This window comes from Zalophus californianus, chromosome 16 (genome assembly GCF_009762305.2).
Source record: "Zalophus californianus isolate mZalCal1 chromosome 16, mZalCal1.pri.v2, whole genome shotgun sequence".
Lineage (NCBI taxonomy): Eukaryota > Metazoa > Chordata > Mammalia > Carnivora > Otariidae > Zalophus > Zalophus californianus.
In genome coordinates this window covers 11,215,895-11,236,718 of record NC_045610.1, presented here as the reverse complement: position 1 = coordinate 11,236,718, position 20,824 = coordinate 11,215,895, and the positions used below count along the sequence as shown (strand labels likewise).

The following is a 20,824-nucleotide window of genomic DNA, read 5'->3' as shown; positions in this document are numbered from 1 at the left end:
TCGGGCACGCGCTGGTCAAAACTCAGCGCGTCCGTAGCACGCTTGACATTTATGCATTTCAGTCCGCACCCACGTTCCCTCGAGAGACACAAACGACACCCACAAACAAATCCGGAACTCCGGGCCCGGAGAGGCATATGCTGAAACGTACTGCTGTCTGCGATTTAGTTTGGAAATGTACCCAAACCAGGCCGATGGAAGGAGGGATGAGAACTGCCAAGTATGGGAAGCTGGCAGGGGTGACATCGGGGCGGCTGGTGGCCGGCTGTTCACGGTGGCCCTCTTTCCACTTCATAAGAAAGTGTCGATAAAACTGCACAATGGAACGAACGAGAAGGGGGCGGGACCACGGTCAGAGGTGCGGGCAGACGGGGCCTGACGTGGTGGTGGAACAGCGGAAGCTCCTGGATCTCTTTATTTATTTTAAAGATTTTATTTCTTTTAAAGTAATCTCTACCCCTGCCCCCCAGCGTGGGGCTCGAACTCACAACCCCGAGATGAAGAATCGCATGCTCCACCGACTGAGCCAGCCAGGCGCCCGTCTGGGATCATTGCCATTTCCCCATGAGCCCTTCAGCTGAGGGTGAGCGCTACTGGAGGTGCCAAGAGGGAAGACGAGGTGAGGGGACACGGACCACCGGGAGGGAGGGACGGGCACGCCTGGGTGCATAGCTTGGAGGCAGTGCAGTCACTGGTAACAAGAAACAGGCGGTGGGCTGGGTGATGGGTGGCTGCTGAGGGGTAAGGCCAAGGTCATCGAAGGGGAGGAGGCGAGAAGAGGCGCGGATGCTGGTGGTGTCCGGAATGGCCCGAGGGCAAGGCGGTCGGGTCCTCGGTGGGCGCCGGCCCAGCACGGGGCCGTGGGAATGCTGGAAACGTGAGCGGGTCCGGACGCAAACGTCGTCTCTGGGCCCACGGTCCGCGGGGGGGGGGGGGGGGGGGGGGGGGCAGGCGGGGCCCGGGGGGGGGGCAGCAGAACAGGGCTGCAGAGGGCCAGCGTGGGCTTCAGCACAGGACCGAAGTGGAGGGAACTTTCCACCGGGAACAGAGGGTCAGAATCACAGGAATGTTGCTGACGCCAGACCACGAGTTGCGGAGCACACGGGGGGCCGGGGGGGGGGCCCCTGAGCAGCACAGACTTCCGGGGCGCAGACAGCTAAATAAGAGGAGGGGCAGAGTGGGGCCAGCGCAGGGGTGTCGTGGGGCAGGCTCCACGGACAGCCAGGGCGGCGGGGGCGGGGGCGGGGGGGAGGGGGCGGTGGCGAAGCCGGTGGTCTGGGGGCCGGGTGCCCGGGGCTCTGTGGCTCCCCTTGAATCGGGCTGAGGGCAGTGCCGGGTGGAGAGCAGCCCCGGCGGGCTGTGTGTCCCATCCCCAGGTGGGGGGGCAGGCCGCGAGGGGGACTGCCCCAGCCGTGCCGTGGGGACCTGTGTTGAGGGTGCTGGGCTGCCGTGAGACCGGAGAGCTGGGGGCCTCTCCCTGCGGCTCCCGCCGATCCCATTCTCTCCTCCTAGCACTGAGCCCCGAAAGCCTCTTGGTCTCCCTCCCGTGTTAGGGAGCGCAGTGTGGAGGCGAAGGCAAGGCCACACAGCCAAGAGCGGGGTTGCACCAGACCTCACATGCCAGGTGGCCGTCGGGGTGCCTCTCCCCTAAGCAGTGCGGGGAGGGTGGCAGGCGGGCCCCAGTGACCTGCTCCCAGGGAGTGGGGGGCAGTGCCAAGGGGAGAGGAAGTAGCTCCAGGCCTGGGTTCGGTGAAAAGGTGATGCTTTATTATATAAAAATCTCCCCCCCCCCCCCCCCCACGGCTGCACAAGCAGGTGGATCTGTGGCCAACTCTCCGGAAGGACAGCCCTGCGTTCTCTGAGGGCCGCCTGGCCTGCGCGGCGGCGTGGCCGGAGTCCGTGGCCGTGGCAGGGGCCGGGCGGGGGCCCTCACTGGGGGAGGCCCTGCGGCGGGGTGGGCCCTGAGGCGCCCTGCATGTCGGGAGGCCCAGTGTCGTAGCCCAGCTTCCTCATGTCCTTGGTCACCACGTTGAAGAGGAGAGTGACAAAGCCCTGCGAGCGGACTCGGGTCACTGGGAAGAGAAGGGCAGCGTCAGGCAGGCTGCTCTGGGAATAATGTCTCCGCCCCGGCAGTCTCTCCTGTAAAGTGGGAACGACCGGGAGGTCCGGGGGCGGCACCAGGGACGGGCGGCACCAGGGACAGACGGCCATGGCAGATCCTCCCACCAGGCCCGGGTGGGAGCGGCGCTCGGGGGAGAGGCCTGGGGCTGCCCCCGCCGTCCGTCTGTGTGCCTGGCAGGTGCCTGGCTTCCACCGTGTTTGCTGGGGGTCCGCCTAGTCCCTCCCGGGCTCCGGCTTGCCTGTGGGGGGTGGGGTTGGGGGGATCAGGCTTTACCTTCCCGGCCTTCACCCTGAGCCACCACCTTGGGGTCTGTGTACTCGGGCCGCCGTCCCATGAACCAGCTGGGAAGACAGGAGAACACTGGGTGAGAGGATCCTCGGCCCGGCTATGCCTCAGAGCCGAGACGTGGGCGCTCTCCTGCCCGCAGAAACCAGCAGCCCTCCTCCAAGCCCTGCCCTGGGGACCAGGTCCTGGGCAGAATCTTCCCACGCCCCCTCCCTCTGCCGGGGAAAGGTGCAGCTGGGTGCCACGGGTGGCATCCACGGAGGCCTGGCAGGCTGCCCCCAGGCCCGGGGCGCTCTGTGCCCCACCCCTCCTCAGCGGCACGCCGAGCTTTCCCATCACGGTCACCCGTGGCTTTGAGGGAGATGTGGGGCTGGGGGCACAGTGGGAGCCCAAGTGGAAATCCCAGAAAGGGCAGTGTGACCCGCTCCATCCTTCCGGAGTTCGGCATTGGCCTCCTTGGGGTGGGCAGAGGGGCCAGGTCTGGGCTCTCCACTTTCCTCTCAATAGTGTGGGATCCAGGACAAGTCACTTCCCGTCTCTGAAGCCCTGAACCCCAGTTCCTCTCAGCTGTACCTAATGGTAGCTAGCTCACAGGGCTCGAGGTGAAGGCACTCTGTCCTACCAGGTGAGACATTCGTCCGATTATGGTTCTGGTTTCGAGGTTCACGTGCCCCTAGGACGGGCTTGCTCCGGGGTGCCCGACACGATCCTCTCACCCCACCATCGCAGGTGTGCACCTGCCCCTCCCAGCAGCCCCGCTCTGTACCCACCCCCCCAGGCTGAGAGCAGCACGGTGGCGTGCCCCAGGCCCCAGCAGGGCGGTGCAGGACAGTGCGGGCTGCGTGCAGGGGTGCTGTCCCAGGCCTCCGCTCCAGGCCCCGCGGCCTGAGCCAGGGCAGCTCCTTCCCCAGCAGCAGCCGTGCCTCCGGCAATCTGGGTGCACGTTCCCCGCCGGGTGGGCAGACGCAGGCGTCGAGCCGTCCAGGAGCGCCTCCAGCCTGCGCTTTGGGGGTCCTGCTGGGGGAGGCCAGTGATGCAGCTGTGGGCAGCGGGCGCCCCACGGGAAGGAGGCCCCTCGGTCTGTCCGCCGAGGTTCCCGCATCCCCAGGGCAGGCTCCGCCCTGCCTTCCACCCAAGTGGCTGGCCTGGGAGGGCCAGCGGGCCTGCGCTCTGCCCCAGCGCCCCAGCGCCCCCACCCTCCCCCCACCAGCAGGCCCTCCAGCTCCACGCCGGAGTCCCCTGTTGGCTCAGTCCACCCCGACTCGGCCAGCCCCCCGGCCCCCGGGTGCACTCTCTGGCGAGGGCACGGGTGCCACTGGGTGCCGCCCGGGGGCGGGGCTCCGTCCGGGCTTCCGCTGGACAAAGCAGTGGCTGCCCCCTGCTGTCTGCAGGCCGTGGGGACAGCCAGTGGAGGAGGGGGCTCACGGGCTCCCAGCCTCGGGAGGGGGGGTGTGGAGGATTGGGAAGCTGGGGTTCCAGCCAGGGCTGGATGGCAGGCCACTGCCGCTCTGTGCCTCAGTTTCTCGATACGAGGAGGGGGGCGCTCTCCACCTCGTAGGCAGGGGAAGCAGCCACAGAGCCTGGCACAGCCCCACCTCCTCGTACTCAGAGCTCCTGCAGCCACTGCACTGCTCTCTCCTGAGGTCCACAAGCACGGGCCGTTCGGGGTAGGGGCGAGCGTCCAGGCAAGGGCTGAGGCCGGGAAGGACCCAGCGGGCTGGAGGAAGCGAGTCCGGGGGCACGCAGGCAGCGGGGAGGGCCCGAAGTCAGAGGGCAGGAGAACGCAGGGTCTCGCCGCACCCTAGCTGAAGTTAATGCTTGATGTGTTTCTAAGGTTGCACGTTTAGGAAAAGCATTTTTGTCGCTCTGTGAAGGCGGGGGGCGCTGTTGAGAGCTGGGCAACGGCCCCAGATATCAGGTCCTAGTCCCTTGAACTTGCAAATGTGACTGTATTTGGGAAAAGGATCTTTGCATATGTGACTAAAATAAGGATCTTAAACATGGGGGGGGGTTGTCCTGGATTATCTGGTTGGGCCCTAAATGCCCCAAGTGTCCCTCTAAGAGAGGTGGAGGGAGAGGTGACACAGACAGGGGAGGGGTGACACGTGAGGTCACACACGTGCCCACAGAGGCAGAGACTGGAGTGATGGGCCCCAAGCCAAGGAAGGCCGCAGGCACCAGAAGCTGGAAGAGGCCAGGGGCAGATTCTCCCCAAGAGCCTGGGAGGAGGGGTCGGGGGGGGCAGCCCTGCCGGCGCCTCGATCTCAGCCCACTGACGCTGACTCTGGCCTGGCAGACAATAAATTTCTGTCGTTGACGCCGTCGAGTTTGCGGTCACTGCTTACAGCGGCCCCGGGAACTAACACAGGGCTGAGTGGAGGAGGGCAGGCCGGGTGGGCTGGGCGAGGGCTGGCCTCCACCGACGGGCTCTGGGAAGATTGGGATCCAGCTGCCTTCGCTCATCAGACCTTTCCCCAGCGTCCCAACGGCAAGCACACGCCTCGCCCGGGGGAGACCGCCCCGGCCCCGGGCTGCTAGCCCCAGGCACCGGCAGAAGCACCCAGAAACTTCTCCAGCACTGAGACCCTTTCCTCAGAGGGCTGTGGCCCCGAGACCCGAGCTTCCCTGGGAGCCGCGGGGCTTAGAGCGGCGTGGACGCCCCGGCAGGACATCGGCGTGGGCTCAAAGCCCTTAACCTCCCTCTACCCGCTGACGGGCACAGCCCCCATTTTCCCCACAGTCCTCGGCTGGGTGTGGTCCCCTCTAGCTGACGCTGGCCCAGGGCACCTTCCCACCGCGGCGGCCTCCCAGGGGGCCTTCGAGGGGCGGCGGGCTGCCAGATTCTCCCCTCCAGGCCTCAGAACTCAGTGAGGCTTCCTCGGCGCAGGCCCAACGCTGGCCCTCTGCCCCACAGGGCTCCGGCCAAGGCCCACCCCAAAACTGGCCAGGCCTGCAAGGGGCTGCTCGTCAGCTGCCACCTGGGCACCCAGGTGGTCCTCCATTCCCCCCCCCACCCCCGCCCCCATCCCGGCTGTGAACAGAGGGCCCATTCCCGGCTGACCCAGCGGGGAGCAGTGGTGGCTTGCAGCCGAGCTAAGCGGACAGAAGCTTCTATCCCCAGCCTCGAGGCAGTCAGCCGGCCCTCTAAGCTTAGATGCGGATGTGGTAAGGGGCAAGAGGCTCCCTGCCTGGTGTCTCCCCCACACTCCCCTTGCTCACCACCCACCAGCGACAGCCCGTCCTTGTTGGCTCCGCACCCAGGAAGCCCGTGGACCTTGCACTGTTTCCTACGCCTGGAATGTTCCCTCCCCAGATCGCCCACACTGGCCCTTACCTCCACTCTCGTTTCTGCTCAGACATCACCTCCTCCAAGAGGCCCCCACATGTGAGGCATTTCCAAACTGATAGAAATTGCCCGGCAGGATTCCGTTCGGCTCCTACTGCTGTATCCTCCCGTGTCCTACCTTTTTAATGCCCTATTATGTCATGAGCATTTCCCCATCCGACGAGAGCTTTTGCTCTGCTCTGACACAAAGACCACAAGAGCATAAAGGTGCACGGCCTCATGCAGTTGGAACAGCGGCTGAAGGGAGCCCAGCGACCCTTGGACATCCCACAGTCCCCCGCTTCCATGGGCCCCAGAGACAGAGCAGTCGGGAGACCCGACGAGGGAGGGCCAGGGACACCCCTCCCTCCCTCCACTCTGACCACGTAGGTCAGAAGCAGGCGCTGGGGGAGACATGTAGAAAACTCACCTTGTAAACTTCTGCAGTTTAGACGTGGATTCGGGGACAAACATGGGGATGGTCCTTTTGTGCCTGAAACAAACGTTTTTCCGGACAGATGTGCTGACTAACAGAAAAGTGGGACTTTCTGAGCCTCCGGCGAGCCGGAGCGGTGGATCAGGCAATGCCAAGTCCAAGCCAAGGCCAGGCGGGCCGGCTGCCCGCACCCGCTGTGCGGCGCTGGGAGCGAGGTGCAGAAAACGGCCCAGAGTCCCTGCGAGTCTTGTTTCTTGTAAAGGCTCAGGAGGGTGCTGGGGTACAACCATCACAGCTGGGGTCCCGGCTCCCACTGGGGCCCTCAGAAGCCCTGTCCCCCACGTGTCCGAATCCTCCACCATCTCCAAGGCCCCGTTCGGGTGCCCTTCCTCCAGCAAGCCCCTGGCGATGCCCGGAACCTTACCCCCGCTGCGGCCCCCTGCCCCAGTCCTGCCCTCCGAGCCTGGGGTCCTGCCCCTCACCGCCCCAGCCCCTGCCTCCTCCCCACATCTTGCACTCTCTGTCTCAGCAACAATGCGCACAGCATTTGGCTGTTCCTCCATCTTCCTCCACCTTCTCCAGGCAAACTCGTGTCCTCGGCGCCCCAGAATACCCTGTCTATACCTGCCACTGTGCTTAACAAAAGACAGTTGCGTCTCTCCATCTGTGTCTACTCCTCTGGGGGCTCCTGAGGAAGGCCCCACGTGGTCACATACAACACCAGCGGGAGCTGGGCACATGGGGGCATCAGTGAGCGCTCGTGGGGCAGAGCGGGGGCAGAAACAGGAGGGGACTGAGCGTCTGAATTGTAACCCCAAACTGCCTGCGAACTATCTGTCGCTGGACCCAGCCCCTCGCGGGGCCTCCAACACTCCCTGCACCCACCTGCTGTTCGGGTGGCAGTCTTGGCCTCACCCACGTGGGCCTCTTCCCAGATATGGGCTCCAGCCCCCCTCGCCCCCCGCCCCCAAGCCCTGCTGCCCAGGCCCGTGGGGACCCCAGCACACTGCTAGCCTAGGGGTGAAGTCTGTCCCAGGAAAAGCCCTGCGCGGGGGCGGGGGGTGCCCTGGTCCTAAGCCAGCATGGCCCAGCAAGGGATGGACTGTGGCCCAGGGAGCCGGGCACAGCCAGAACCCACCTGCCGGGCGAGAAAGGCACGTGCACGGCCCCGTAGCCTCGGACCACATCGTTCCCGAACACGTCTGGTCCGTACACACTGAGCACGATCTGTGGCCCTTGGGAAGAACAAGACAAGGTGTCAGCGGGCGGGGTAACTCAGGGGAAGGTGCAGGGCAGAGAACGGAAGCCGACATGGGACCCCCCCTTCTCCGCTAAGGGCTTCTGCCGACACAGAATCTGGGGAAGAGGGCGGAGACAGCAGTGGGGAGCATGGTCTGCCACCTGCCGGCAAGGCCCCCTGCTCAGCCCGGAGTCACAGGGCCGGGATGCCCCGCAGATCCTGTACCTTGACGACACAGGGAGGGCCCCTGAAGGCACTTTTCTCCTCTGCGTGAGGCACAGGGACCCAGCTGGGAAGTGAGTAAAGGGGCCGCTTCTCGGGAGCTTCCTTTCTGATACAGGTGGTCAGATTCAAGCGCATACCGCACGGGCTCACGGGCCACAGGGGCTGGCTTTGGGGTGCTGCGGGGGAGGTCAGAGGGAAAGACCTTCCGTGCACTTTCGTTTAAATGACCACCGATCCCACCGGGGAGGCGCTGATAGGCGGCAGGCGAGCTTCCAGGCTGACCTGTGGCCTGTGGGACGGGCCTCAGGCCATCAATCACCTCACCTCCCAGCCTCTCGGGTCCCTCACCTCTGACGGAGAGTAGCGCCTGATGCAGGGCAAGTGCTCCGTGAGTGTTAGGGACGGTTTGGGCCCTTCCCATCACTCCCCCTCCCCCAGAGGTAGCCCCTATTCTGACTTGATGAAAGCATGTCTTCTAAAGCTTCCCCACCAAAGAATGCATCCCAAACATGGTACTTTGGTTTTAACCATTTTTTTTTAATTTTTTTTTTAAAAGACGTACTTATTTGACAGAGACACAGCAAGAGAGGGAACACAAGCAGGGGGAGCGGGAGAGGGAGAAGCAGGCTTCCCGCCGAGCCGGGAGCCCGATGCAGGGGCTCGATCCCAGGACCCTGGGATCATGACCTGAGCTGAAGGCAGACGCTTAACGACTGAGCCACCCAGGCATCCCTACTCATCTTTTTTTTTAAAGATTTTATTTATTTACTTAATTTTGAGAGAGAGCAAGAGCAAGAGTGAGCGAGCGAGCGAGCAAGGGGAGGGGCAGAGGGAGAAGGAGAGAATCCCAAGCGGACTCCATGCTGAGCCGAAACTAAGAGTCAGACACTTAACCGCCTGAGCCACCCCAATGCCCTGGTTTTACCTAATTTTTTTTTTAATTTATACGAATGGAATCATATAGTGTATTGGCATCCAGCTTCTTTATTGCAACATCATGTTTGTGAGATTTGTTCGAACTGTGTCATGTAGGGGATTGTCGCTCGTTCTCAATGCTAGAGAACCTTTTTTTTTTCTTTTTTTTTTTGGTCAGAGAGCGAGCGAGGGCACAAGCAGTGGGAGCGGCAGGCAGAGGGAGAGGCACGCTCCCCGCTGAGCAGGGAGCCCAATATGGGACTCGATCCCATGACTGGGATCATGACCCGAGCCGAAGGCAGACGCTTAACCTACTGAGCCACCCAGGCGTTCCCCTCCCCGCCCCCTTTTTTAAATTTATTAACACTGGAGTAAACATTCTAGCTCTGGACCAACCGCAAGGACTTGGTTCGCTCCAGTGCCGACGGACATGTGGGTAGTCTCTCCTTGGGGGGCCCCCCGGGTGCTGAGGCTATGAGCTCGCTGCCACTCTCATTCAAGCTCTTGCCCACACGTGCACACGTCCCAGGAGGAGCCGCACAGGGTATGCGGACGCTCGGTCTGCAAAGGTAACGCGGAGCGGTCTTCCAAAGGGGTCGGATCACCCCCCTCACGCCACATCCTCACAGTGCTGGGGGTCCTCGGTCTCCCTGACTGGAGCTATTCCAGTGGCAGCTTCCCGTAGCCTGCCTTCGCGTCTGCCTTCACTGCAATCTTTCTCACTAAAATAAAGACCTTGCTCTGTTTCTCCATCACTCGGACGTCCTCCTTCGTGAAGTACCTGCTCAGTCTCTCGCCCGTATTTCTACGAGTTGAGTCTTTTCCTCATTGACGTGCAGTGTGTATGTGTGTGAATTCCGTGGCCTGTCTTTTGAGCTGTGTTATATTTTGATATGATTGTAAAGAATTTCTTTTTAAAATATTTTTGAATCACTTTTTGTGCACAAGAGAATACATATTCTATTTATTTTTATATGAAAAGCCACTGGGTTTTGTCTATCTCCTATCTGGCATTCATGCCAATTTATTATTTCTCGTAACTTATCTGTAGGTTATTTTGCAAATTCTACATACATAATGTCACCTGTGAAACAAGTTTTCGGGCGCCTGGGTGGCTCAGGTGGTTAAGCGTCTGCCTTCAGCTCAGGTCACGGTCCCGGGGTCCTGGGACCGATCCCCACATGGGCTGCCTACTCCCTGCTTGGCAGGGAGCCTGCTTCTCCCTCTCCCCTGCTCGTGCTCTCTCTCTCGAATAAATAAAATCTTTTTTTTTTTTTTTAAAGGACATATTCTCGGGCGCCTGGGTGGCTCAGATGGTTAAGCGTCTGCCTTCGGCTCAGGTCATGATCCCAGGGTCCTGGGATCGAGTCCCACATCGGGCTCCCTGCTCCTTGGGAGCCTGCTTCTCCCTCTGCTTCTCTCTCTCTCTCTCTCTCTCCCTCTCTCTCTCTCCTCCTCTGTCTCTCATGAATAAATAAATAAAATCTTTAAAAAAAAAAAAAAGGACATATTCTTCCTAATTCTTATGCCTTTCGTTTGTGGTGGTGGCCACAAGGAAATCTTTCACCATTTCACTTAGAAAAGGTGATGTCTGCTCTAAATTTTTTGTAGATAGCCCTTATCAAATTAAGAAAGTTTCCTTCTAGGAGCGCCTGGGTGGCTCAGTCAGTTGGGGGTCCAACTCTTGATCTCAGCCCAGGTCTTGATCTCAGCTCAGGGGTCGTGAGTTCTGGCCCCGCATCAGGCTCCACACAGGGCATGGAGCCTAGTTTAAAAAAAAAAAAAAAAAAAGGAAAGTTTCCTTTTATTCCTAGTTTGCTAAGTGTTTATCATGAATGGATGTTGACTTTTATCACGGTTTCTACATTTATGGGGATGATCGTGACTCCTTTTTAAAGCACTGAATCACGTTGGTTGATTTCAGATATTATATAAGCTTTGTATTTCTGGAATAAACCATACTTGTTCATGAAGTATTATCCCTTTTACATCCTACTAGACTTGGCTTATGAATATTTTATTTGGGAGTTTTTGCAACGGTGTTCAAGGTCTGGAACAATCCAGAGCTGGGCTGCTCCCAGTTCCCCCTTCCTCCCAGGGTGCAGCAAGCACTTCAAGCTCTCCGTCCAGGTTGCAGGGATTTTCCTGATTCTTGCACCCCGAGCCCAGGGCAGCTGTCAAAACCCTCGATCAGCCTCTCGATCACGTCTGGTGGAGTGAGCAAATACTCCCAGGGGCGATGTGAGTGGGATCACATCTCTAGAGGTCTGTTTTCTCCTGGATCTTGGCCTGGCAAATCTCCAATACTTTGCTAGCTCTCTGATGCCTGTGAATAGTTGTGTTTTGTTTTCGCTTTTTAATACTGTATTTGCCCCTGCTAGCCCTCCTCAGCAGCAGGAGACTGGTCCATAATCTAGTGCCCTGGTCCAGGAAGCCTACGGAAGCATTCTTACTCATGGATAATGACAAGGAGGACCACCAGGCAGCCCCTGCTCCAGAACCCCCGCACCCGGCAAGCCGAGGCCCCAAGCCACATGCAGCAGAAAGGCCCAGACTATGAAATCAGATGGACCTGAAATCCAATCCACGCTCAGCTGCTAGATATAAAGCTGAAGGCAAATGATGTTACTTCTTGGCATCAGTTTCCTAATGTGAGGAAAGAAACGCAGTGCAATCTCTCCACCACATGGGATTAGGAAGCTAGTCCAAGCCCACCCGGGGCGAGTATTCATGGAGCCAGCCAGGGCCGCAGGCTGGGGCTCCACCTGATACACTCGGAGCTTCCTCAAGGTCAACTCTACCGCCTGTCCACGAACTGGGAGGATGGGTAGGGTGGCGGGGGAAAGTAGAGGGAAACGGCCAGGTGGGAAGAGAGCACAGGACGGGGCTGGCACAAGGGCCCAGGGGACGGGCAGAGAGGACCTGGGAGCGGAGGGCGCCACCCCCCCACCCCCCCCACCCCCCCACCCCCCGTGTCCCTGGGGGCCCCTGCAGACTCACAGCCATAGGGGTTGGTGCTCTTAAAGGTGACGTCGATGGGGAAGTTCCACACCAGTGCTCGCCGCACATCCTGGCTCTTGGATGTGATCTGTGAGATGCCCTCCTCCAGACCCTGTGAGGACAGGGACCGAGACAGCTGGTGCCCATGCTCCGAATGCACGGCCCTCCCCTGATCTGGGCGCGCAGGTTGGGGGGCTGTTTTCCTCACTACCTTCTGCCAACACACCAGCTTCGCACAACTGGAACCCTGAGGGGCCGGAGCAGCTCCTAGGTCTCTCCAGGCCTCGTCTCATTAGAGCTGGCCGGCCTCGAGAGGCGGCCCGGGCATGGGTTCTCATCCCGTCGCCCGAGGAAGCGGCTCCGCAGGGCGTTTCCCACTGGTCACTGATTCCCCCGGACGTGCCGCAGCCGTGCACGCGTGCACGCCACCTTCTGTACCAGGGAGCAGCGCCGACTCTCTGTCGTACTCCGCCCCCCAACCCATTCGTAGCTCCCCTGCCGAACAAAACCCCGGGAACAAGCTGTCCATACTCACTGGCTCCCATTCCTTCTCTGCTTTCCTTTCGAGAACCCACTTCAGTCTGACTACAGGCTCCCGCTCTACTGGAGTGTTTTTGGCGAGGAGCACCAGTGACCGCAGCGTTGCTGGACCTGCGGACATTTCTCTGTCCTCAGTTTACCTGACTCAGCAGCAGCACTGGACACACCCCCCCTGCCTGGTTTCTGGGACACCACGTCTTTGGGTCTTTCCTCCTCACAGGGGGCTCCCAGTGTCGCTCTCCCCTCTGTGCGGGAGCATCTCGGGGCTGCCCACGTGGTCTGCGTGTGGCTGATTCCCAAACCCGTGTCCCCCGTCCCCAGCCTGGTCCTCACCTCTGACCTCCAGAGGACAGGGGCCCCGCCTCCGCTGGCGACCCTGCACCTCCGCCCGGGTATCGAGCCGGAACCTCAACCTCAACCCACGCCAGGCGGAGCTCTGGAAAGTTCTCCCAGATCTGCTCTACCCAGTCTTCTCATCGAATGGCAGCCCTGCTCCCAAGTGCCCGGGCTCAGAAGCCTGGTGTTATTCTTAACTCCTCTCTCTCATGCTCCGCATCTGTCCAAGAGGAAACCGTGTTGCCTCCGCCTTCAAAATGTATTGGAAAGTGCAGCGCCCCAGTGCCGCGCCTTGTCTCCGTGCTGTCTCTGCTCCTCTGTTTCTGGTAACAGTCCGCGGTCTCCCTATCTGGCCCCTGCTCCCCCATCTACTCTGGACACAGCAGCCAGAGGGAGCGATGGAAAATACAAGGTGGGTCACCGTCTCTGTTCCAGACCCTCGGAGGGGTCCCGCGTCACCCTGTGTGAGGCTGGGGTCCTTACTGTGCCTGTGTCGTCCGCGGCCTGCCTCATCTTCACCACACTGCCCCCCCGCCCCCCGACTTCAGCCGCAGCCACGCTCCTCCCTGCTCACGCTCTTCACGGGCCACACCAGCCCCCTCCCTGCTCCTCAAGCGCGCCAGGCACACTCCCGCCTCAGGGCCCGTGCACCTCTCCTCCTTCTGCCTGCAGAGCCCTTTGCACGGACTTCCACTCGGCTCTTTCCCTCACTTCCTTCAGCTCTGGACCCAAAGTTACCTTCTCAGGGAGGCCTTCCCTGGCCCCCTTACCTAGATTCCAGTTTCTCTCTATCCTCCGCACCTCCCTTCCTGACTCTACTTTCTCCTCGGCACGTTTTACTAGAACACACTGGAACATTAGTACTTATTGTCCGTCTCGCCCCACAGGGATGTGCACTCCACGAAGGCTGGGACTCCCGTCTGGCTGTCTGGGGGAGTCAGAGCGCTCTGAGGCAAGCCTGGCAAGGAGAGCTTCTGTTCTGCCTTCTGACTCCCCAGAGCCCTCCCCACGGGCTGGGGGAGGGACAGAGGGCCCGGCTACTTCCGGGCTGCCCACGCACCCCCCTTTGCCGCCATGTGCAAGTTCCCAGGACAGGGAACGTGAGCGAGCACGGCTTTGATCGGGGCTGCATTCCCCGCTCCAGCTTTACCAGGAACAAAGTCATGCTTGGAACCCCCTGAACTCAGTGTCTACCTCTCCACGGGTTCTGAACTGGGAGGGGAAGGGGCACGGTGGACACCTTCGGAACCCCCATCAGTCATGGAGGCTGTGAGTAAGGGAGGCCCGAGAGCCCAGCTTACCGCCGTGGGGGCCCAGTCCTGGCCATACACAAAGCAGTACTTGCAGTAGAGATCATCATACTCTGGAAACTGTGGGAAGAAGCACACACAGCTTCTGTTCACGGAGACCCATGGTGAGGCCGACGCGTTGGCTAGGTAAGGGCAACCGACAGAAATTCTGAACACCAGGCACCTGGGGTGGGGTCTAAGAAACAGCCAGGAATGAGGACATGGGGTGCAGCAGAGGGGCTGGGGCCCGAGATGTGGGAGTCCAAGGGAGAGTCCCAGGCTGCTACCACCCTTGAGCCTTTGCCCGGGCTCTGGCTTCTGTCTGGCATGCCCTTCCCATTCCTCCATCTGCCAAACTCCTATTTGTCCTTCAAAACTTACCTTCCAGGGAGCCCGCCCTAACTTCCAGGATGCTTTAAGCACCCCCCGCCGCCGGCAACCCCCATCCTGGCTCTGTCAGCCGCTGGTCCTTCCCTCCATCAAAGCTTTGATGGCTTGTTCATTTCTGTCGACCCCATTTGACTGTGTGCAGGGAACAAGTGTGATGACACTTTGGGGTCCCCAGTGCCTGGCACAAGGGTGGGCACAGAGGAGGTCCAAGGGAATGGTGCCAAAGTGAAAGGATGCTGTCGGGACATAAAGCCTACACAGGGCTGGAGCTCAAGGCCTGGAGAGAGGGAGGTTCTGGTTTCAGAACCCAGTGGGAGGCACAGCGGGGCTGGCATGGGTGCTGACAATGCAGAGAGACGTGATCCAGCCCAGCCAAGGGCCCTAAATGGCCCAGGAGAGGGGAAGGCAGTCGACACTAGGCCAAGGGGCAGGTGGACAAGGTGGGAGTATGGGGATGTAATCCCGATGAAACAGGAAGGCAAGAGAGACCCAGAGCTTTACCCAAACCATCTCACTGAATCCTCACAATAATATAAAAAACACCATCTTCCAACAGCCTGGAAGGGTAATGCAGCAGAGTTTTGGCGGCAGGCAGACCCGGGTTCCGATCTCAGCTTTGCCAACTCCCTTTGGGCAAGTGTTCCCATCTGTAAAATGGGGATGCTAGTAATGCCCACTTCACAGGGCTGCTGGGAGGGTTGAATGATCAGTCCTGGGCGCCAAGTCTGGCACAGAGCGAATTCATGGTGAACATATCTATGTATATATCTAAATATGACAAACGGTTCTTATAAAGTGTAGGAGATGGAGAGTAGCGTCCGCTTCTGTCAGACTGGACAGACCCTCCCTGGATCTTTCCACCACCACCACCACCATCGTTGGATCCGATTCACCAGCTCACCTCCGTTCTAGCCCAAATTCAGGAATCGGAGGGTTCAGAGGGCGGAGCACTTGAGGACCGAGGCCCCCAGTCCCGGTCGAGCCTCGGCTCCTCCCCTTACACCCGCGTTAGGCTCCTGCCCGTGACTCAACCCACTGGACACAATCCGAACCCGGGCTCACAGGCTTGGCCGAGCGTGTCCTCGGCACGAGCTCAACCTCTCGAGGCCTGTTTCCACCCGCGCATACGGGGGCTGAGGATTCGCAGGCAAGCCTCTCAACTGCTGGTTCCCCTCCCCCCGCCTAACCGAGGGAGACAAGAGGCTCGGAGGAACCACGCGCCTCTCCGGGGCCACGCAGCGGCCCCGGAGGTCGCGGGATGGGTCCCCGGGGAGACTGAGGGCAGGGCGGGCGAGGTCCACGGCCGCTCACCTGGGCGCTCTCCACCTGCCCGTTGACCATGAGTAGGAAGACGCTGGGACTCGCGGCCGCCATGGCTAGGCTGGGGGCGCCAGGAAACGACCCAGGCTCCGCGCGGGGTTGCTAAGAGGCGCCGGGTTTCCCTGGAAACCGACGGCGTGGCGCGTGGGACATGTTTCTTGGGACGGGACCTTCGCTAAGGCAAGTGCGTGTGTGCGGCAGTGCGCAGGCGCAGCCGGCGGCGGCGGCGGCGGCGGCTGGGGGCGGGGCTTTGGAGGGCGGGGCTCCGCAGCCCTGACCCTCTCCGGAGAACTCGGACGCCGGAGCGTGGGCCTGTTGTGTGGAATCTAGCCGCGCCGCCCGGTCCGGTCACACCCGCGGGGACTGTGTGTGTCCACTCGGCCTCGGCCCCGCCCGCCCCGAAGCGCGGAGGCGCTCCCTGACTCAGGCCGGCCGGAAGCCAAGTGATGCGGGCGCCCTCCGCCACGAGATGGCGCTGTGGCGCTACCCGGAGGACGGCGGCGGGGGCGCGCGGAGGGGGGGCCCGCGGGGCGCAGGTGGATCCACCACCGCCCTTCGGGGGTTCGCGCGCGAAGGCCTCGAGTCAGGCCGCCCGGGTTCTGGAGAGTCCCCAGCTGGGGCCCAGCAGCTGCCTGCGTCGGGTCAGGGGGATGCCCCCCCCCCAAAGTTTATTAAACAAATTTGGGAGGGACCTCAAAAAACCTTTAGTCCAAGCCACGGCTCTTTAATGTGAAGGGGGGGCAACAGGCCCACAAGCCGTCGGAAGAAGAGTGAGCCAGAATCCACAGCTCTGCCGGGATAATGTTCAAAGAAGTTACTCCCGGCCGCCCCGAGTAGGTCGAGTAGGTCGTAGCTTCTGTTAACACGGCGATCCTGTTCCTCTTAGCACTCACCATGGGTTGCCTTTGCACATTTATTACTGTCATGTCTCGGGCTGATGCTTGCCTCCCCTCCCCTAGACAGCCGGCCTGTTCCATGAGCCCAGGGGCCCCACGCTGACCTTGTGTTCGGGTTGCCTGGCACACTGGAAGCCCTGGTAACAGTGTTGGATGAATGAATAATTGAATACCTCGCCATTACTCAAAGAAGAAGCCGGTTCAGAGAGGGGAGGTGGGTGGGCTACGGTCACAGCAGCGGGTAAGTAGCTGAATCAGGGTTCACACCCAGGACCTCACAGGCTAAAGAGCCCCAGCGCCTCCTCTCTCTGGTCCCGGGCCAGGCCCAAGGGCGCTTCTTGGCAGGGCCTCCGAAAGTGGCATTAGAGACCTTCTCTCGGATCCAGGAAATGAAGGGATGCACAGGTGTGTAGACTTCCCAGAGGCCAGGCCCCCAACGGGGACCCCAGGTCATGACGCCCTGCAGCAGCTAGCTGCTAGCTTGGAAGCCGACGAGGGGGCTCCCTTCAGACACCTGTGCAGGAGAGGGAAGGAGGAGTCAAAGGCAGCCCGGACCCACTGACCACTCCCGGAAAGGTGAGCAGAGACAACTGGATAGGGGAGGGGGGGCTGTGGGCAGCCAGGGCTCAGACCTCTGGTTCACACATCTGCAGGCCAGATGGGGGGGGGGCCCCAGTTCGACAACACACAGAGCTCAGAGCTCGGGTGGGAGTTGTCTGCCCCTGCAGGGACTTGGTCATACTCCCTGCCTCCACCCCTCACACCCTCTTACCAGTTAAAATGCTTTCTCCCACAAATTTTACCATACTCTTTCCTCCTTGTGGCTTTTGAGACTCAGTAGTACCCAAAAGTCAGTTGTCAACAAAATGCTTGCGATTATCAAATAACCAGGGGCTTCCAGTAGTTTAAAACCTGGCTATGTCAGGGGCGCCTGGGTGGCTCAGTCGGGTAAGCATCTGCCTTCCGCTCAGGTCATGATCTTGGGGTCCTGGGATCGAGCCCCGCATCGGGCTCCCTGCTCAGAGGGGAGTCTGCTTCTCCCTCTCCCTCTGCACCCCGCCCGACCCACTAACCAAGTGTGCACATTAGATGTCTGGCTGGGTGATATGGAATAGGAGGCCCCGGGTAGGGTGGGAGGACGCCGTCCCCGACACCCCCCCTCCCCACCCCCTCCCCACACCCCTCTACTAGGGCTCCATCCTGCCCTGCATCCTCACAGCCCTCCCAGGGAAGCTTTAAGCCTGGGGAGGAGACCAGGAGAGTGCCAGGGGAGGGGACCAGAGCCAGGCTGTTCCCTGGGGCTCAGGGTCTGTGGGGATTACTGCTTCCGCAGGTGCCCGCCTCGCCTGGGCCAGCGCCCCCTGCTGCCCACACCCGTCCCGGGCCTCTGCTCCCATCCTACTGAAATCAGCGTCAAACCCTTGGGCTCAGCAGAGCTGCCGCGGGAGGAAGCGTTGGGGCCGGGAGCGGCTCCGCCACACGGGACGTGCTCTCGCAAGTGTCCGGCACCAGTCGGTCTGAGCCCAGGGTCACTCTGAAGTGACGGCGGCCAGTTATAGAGGGCAGCGGACGGTGAGTCTGGGGGCCTCCCTGCTGGAGCCCCTCTCCGCCACCCTCCCGGGCCCCCGCACCCACCTGCCAAAGCAGCTGGTGCCCGTGAACACCCACTCTCGGGAGATGAGGACCCCCTCGCACTAGTGCCAGGTATCTAGGAAGACGCTTGCCTGCCAAGGCCACGGGGCTGGGCCCTTCTTGCTGGGTCCCACACCTCAGGAGAACAAGCCTCACAGCTCCGCTCTGGGGTCCCCGACGTGTAGTCTTCCTCTCTTTCCTATGAACAGTGGCGCCCCACTGTTCATCCAGGACCCTGCTAAGCTCTGCAGCCCCAGCTCCTACCTCTCACCCCCACAGCTTGAAGTCAGACTGCCTGCGATGTAATCCTGTGTGACTTGGAGAAAGCTACTCAACCTCTCAGAGCCTGTTTCCCGGTTACACCCAGGGTGTCGTCATCGGGATTAGATGTGATAATGTAGGTCAGATACTTAGTCTGCAGCTTGATACATTTTTAAGTCTTCTTATTAAAAGCAGTTCTTGGAATACTCATGCCTTTTCATGCTCTTCCCTCTGTCCAGCACATCCGCTCCTCCCTGCCCACCCAGAGAACTCCTATTCAGCCTTCAAAGCCCACCTCTGTGGAGTCTTCTCTGAACTCCTCTCCCCAGCCCCTCCCCATCTTCCTCCCGGGAAGATTGCCTCACCTGGTTGTCGGTGGGGTATCCAGCTCTGCTTGCTTTTCTCTCAACACGGGGAGCTCACTCATGACGAAGGCAGCTGGATCTGATTTAGGTGCCCCACCCCATCCATCTGGTCCCACCCTCAGGATCTTCAGAGGTCAGGCCCCATCCACATGGAGCTCCTCCCTGCAGGCTAGACGCTCCCCCCCCCCCACACACACACTACCTGTCACCCATCTCTGTCATGCACCCAAGCTCCCACTACTCAACCCCAAGTCTGGGTTTTTTTTTGTTTTGTTTTGTTTTTTAAGATTTTATTTATTTATTTGTCAGACAGCACGAGAGAGAACAGCACAAGCAGGGGGAGCGGGAGAGGGAGAAGCAGGCTCCCCACCGAGCAGGGAGCCCGACGCGGGGCTCCATCCCAGGACCCTGGGATCACGACCTGAGCCGAAGGCAGACGCTCAGCTGACTGAGCCACCCAGGCGCCCCTAAAGTAACTATTTTTAAGTTACAATTCAGCGCACCCTGGTGTCTTTCCACATGCTGTTCCTTCATGCCTGGAATATCCCTTCCATCTTTGCTGCCTGAAAGCTTCTTACTGAACAACCTCAAGGTCCAGATAAATGTCCCCTCTTTCAGCCTGCCTTTTTTCTGTGCCCCACCCCATGTTGGTCCCGGGGCTTTCTCTGGACCCCTCGGCCCCTCAGCCCCAGCCCCACCACAAAGAGGCTGTGCTTTGACTTGGTCCGGACCCCACCGACAACTCCGCGAGCGCCCATGGAGGGAGGGCACACTGGAGCCCTTGTCGAATGAGCGAGTGAATGAGTGGAGGTCTTTGGGGGACACTTTAGGGGGCAGGGCTGGAGCCTTAAGGGCCAGGACTGAGCCCTCAGATCCCAGCCAGAGAGAGGGTGTAGATTCAAGTTGGCGGGGGCGGGGGTGTGGGGAAGACTCAGGGATCCCAGCCTCCAGCAGCACGGCAGAATAATCAAGTCTGGGTCTCGGGCAGAGCCCAGCATAGAGCGTAGGGCCCTCAGTTTCCATCTCCAGCCTGTCTCCCATTTTCAGTGTGACCATGGGTAAGTCATTGCCCTACTCTGGGCCTCAGTATCTGCATTGGTAAGAGAAGGGCAATGCCTGGACTATCTCATTCTCCTGTTGAGGCCGTTGAAAGGCTGGAGGAATCCCTGGCGTCTCCAAGCCTGGCCTAGGGACGGGGCATGCATGCTCTCTTAACCCCTGAAGTTGAAGGGAGGAAGCGGCTCGAGTGGCTTCTTCAGGAGTTAGCCAGTAGGGGGAGCTGTAGAGAAGTGAGTCAGACAGCACCGGGTTCTAACCCAGGCTCGGGCCCCTCAGTAGCTGTGCGCTTGGACTGCTTCGCCTCAGGCAATTGTTGGGGTTGGGGGTGGTGTGTAGAACACTGAATAACTCTTGTAGGAGGGCGCGAACCCATGCCATCAGATGCCCAATTGATCAAAACACGCCCAACCAACCTGCCTGGACACCTGCTGATGGGCCGGACAGCTTCGTGCCCCCAGGATAGCAGCCCCGGTTATAGGCGTTTGGATCCACAGTTGCCTGAAATCCTGCTGCTTTAAAAGACAGCCGAAGGGGCGCCTGGGTGGCTCAGTCAGTTAAGCATCTGCCTTCGGCTCAGGTCATGATCCTGGGGTCCTGGGATGGAGCCCCGCGTCGGGCTCCCTGTTCAGCAAGGAGTCTGCTTCTCCCTCTCTCTCAGATAAATAGATAAATCTTGGAAAAGAAAAAAAGACACCTGGAAAATTTTGTCATGTCCGGTGAATTTTCAGGTGACACTATGTTGGTCAAAGAAAGCCCGTTGGAGGCTGGTGACGTTTAATGCCTCGTCTTTGGGCATTGCTGTGGCATACGTGTGCCCTGACTAGCTTGTGGGAGGGTCGCAGGTGCCGGTTGCCCTTCGTGGGCCTGGGCACCACTCCTTCCCTGCATCCCCACCCCGCCCCGGAGCTCCAGCCCAGAGGGAGCAGGGCGGGGAAGGGAAGGGAAAGGAGAGAAGAGCCAGGAGATGGTGGGAGAGGCTCCCTGGCAAGAGAAACTGCTGAGAACGAAGAGAATCTAGGATGGCGTCACTCTTAAATGGACCAAAGTCACCAAGGCTGGGAAAAGGGACAACAGAAGGATGATTTTTTTTTTTAAATGTCCCAGATGACAAAGTCACGCAAGTGTCTCCATGCCATGCTGGAAAGGAATCTAAGCAGAGACTTCCTCTACTTGATGAAAATTTGTGAT

At 60.3% G+C, this 20,824-nt stretch overlaps 1 protein-coding gene and 1 long non-coding RNA gene across 3 annotated transcripts; one reads left to right on the top strand and one right to left on the bottom strand.

Annotated features, from left to right (window-relative positions):
* Positions 1-1,749: 1,749 nt before the first annotated feature.
* On the bottom strand, positions 1,750-15,603 carry B9D1 (B9 domain containing 1). 2 transcript variants are annotated; one of them, XM_027568259.2, is made up of 7 exons: positions 15,415-15,600; positions 13,726-13,794; positions 11,549-11,660; positions 7,307-7,403; positions 6,163-6,225; positions 2,396-2,463; positions 1,750-2,072 (listed from the first exon to the last, which is right to left on the bottom strand). In XM_027568259.2, the coding sequence occupies exons 1-7, from the start codon at positions 15,475-15,477 to the stop codon at positions 1,930-1,932; spliced, it is 615 nt and encodes a 204-aa protein (XP_027424060.1). In that variant the 5' UTR covers positions 15,478-15,600; the 3' UTR covers positions 1,750-1,929. The 2 variants fall into 2 exon arrangements, with proteins under 2 accessions (XP_027424060.1, XP_027424062.1); XM_027568261.2 differs by having other exon boundaries at positions 1,998-2,139; positions 15,415-15,603.
* Positions 15,604-16,484: 881 nt separating this feature from the next.
* On the top strand, positions 16,485-18,372 carry LOC113908148. Its single transcript, XR_003515365.1, has 3 exons — positions 16,485-16,895; positions 17,653-17,891; positions 18,231-18,372. It is a non-coding gene; the product is annotated as an uncharacterized LOC113908148 (long non-coding RNA).
* The last annotated feature ends 2,452 nt before the right edge of the window (positions 18,373-20,824 follow it).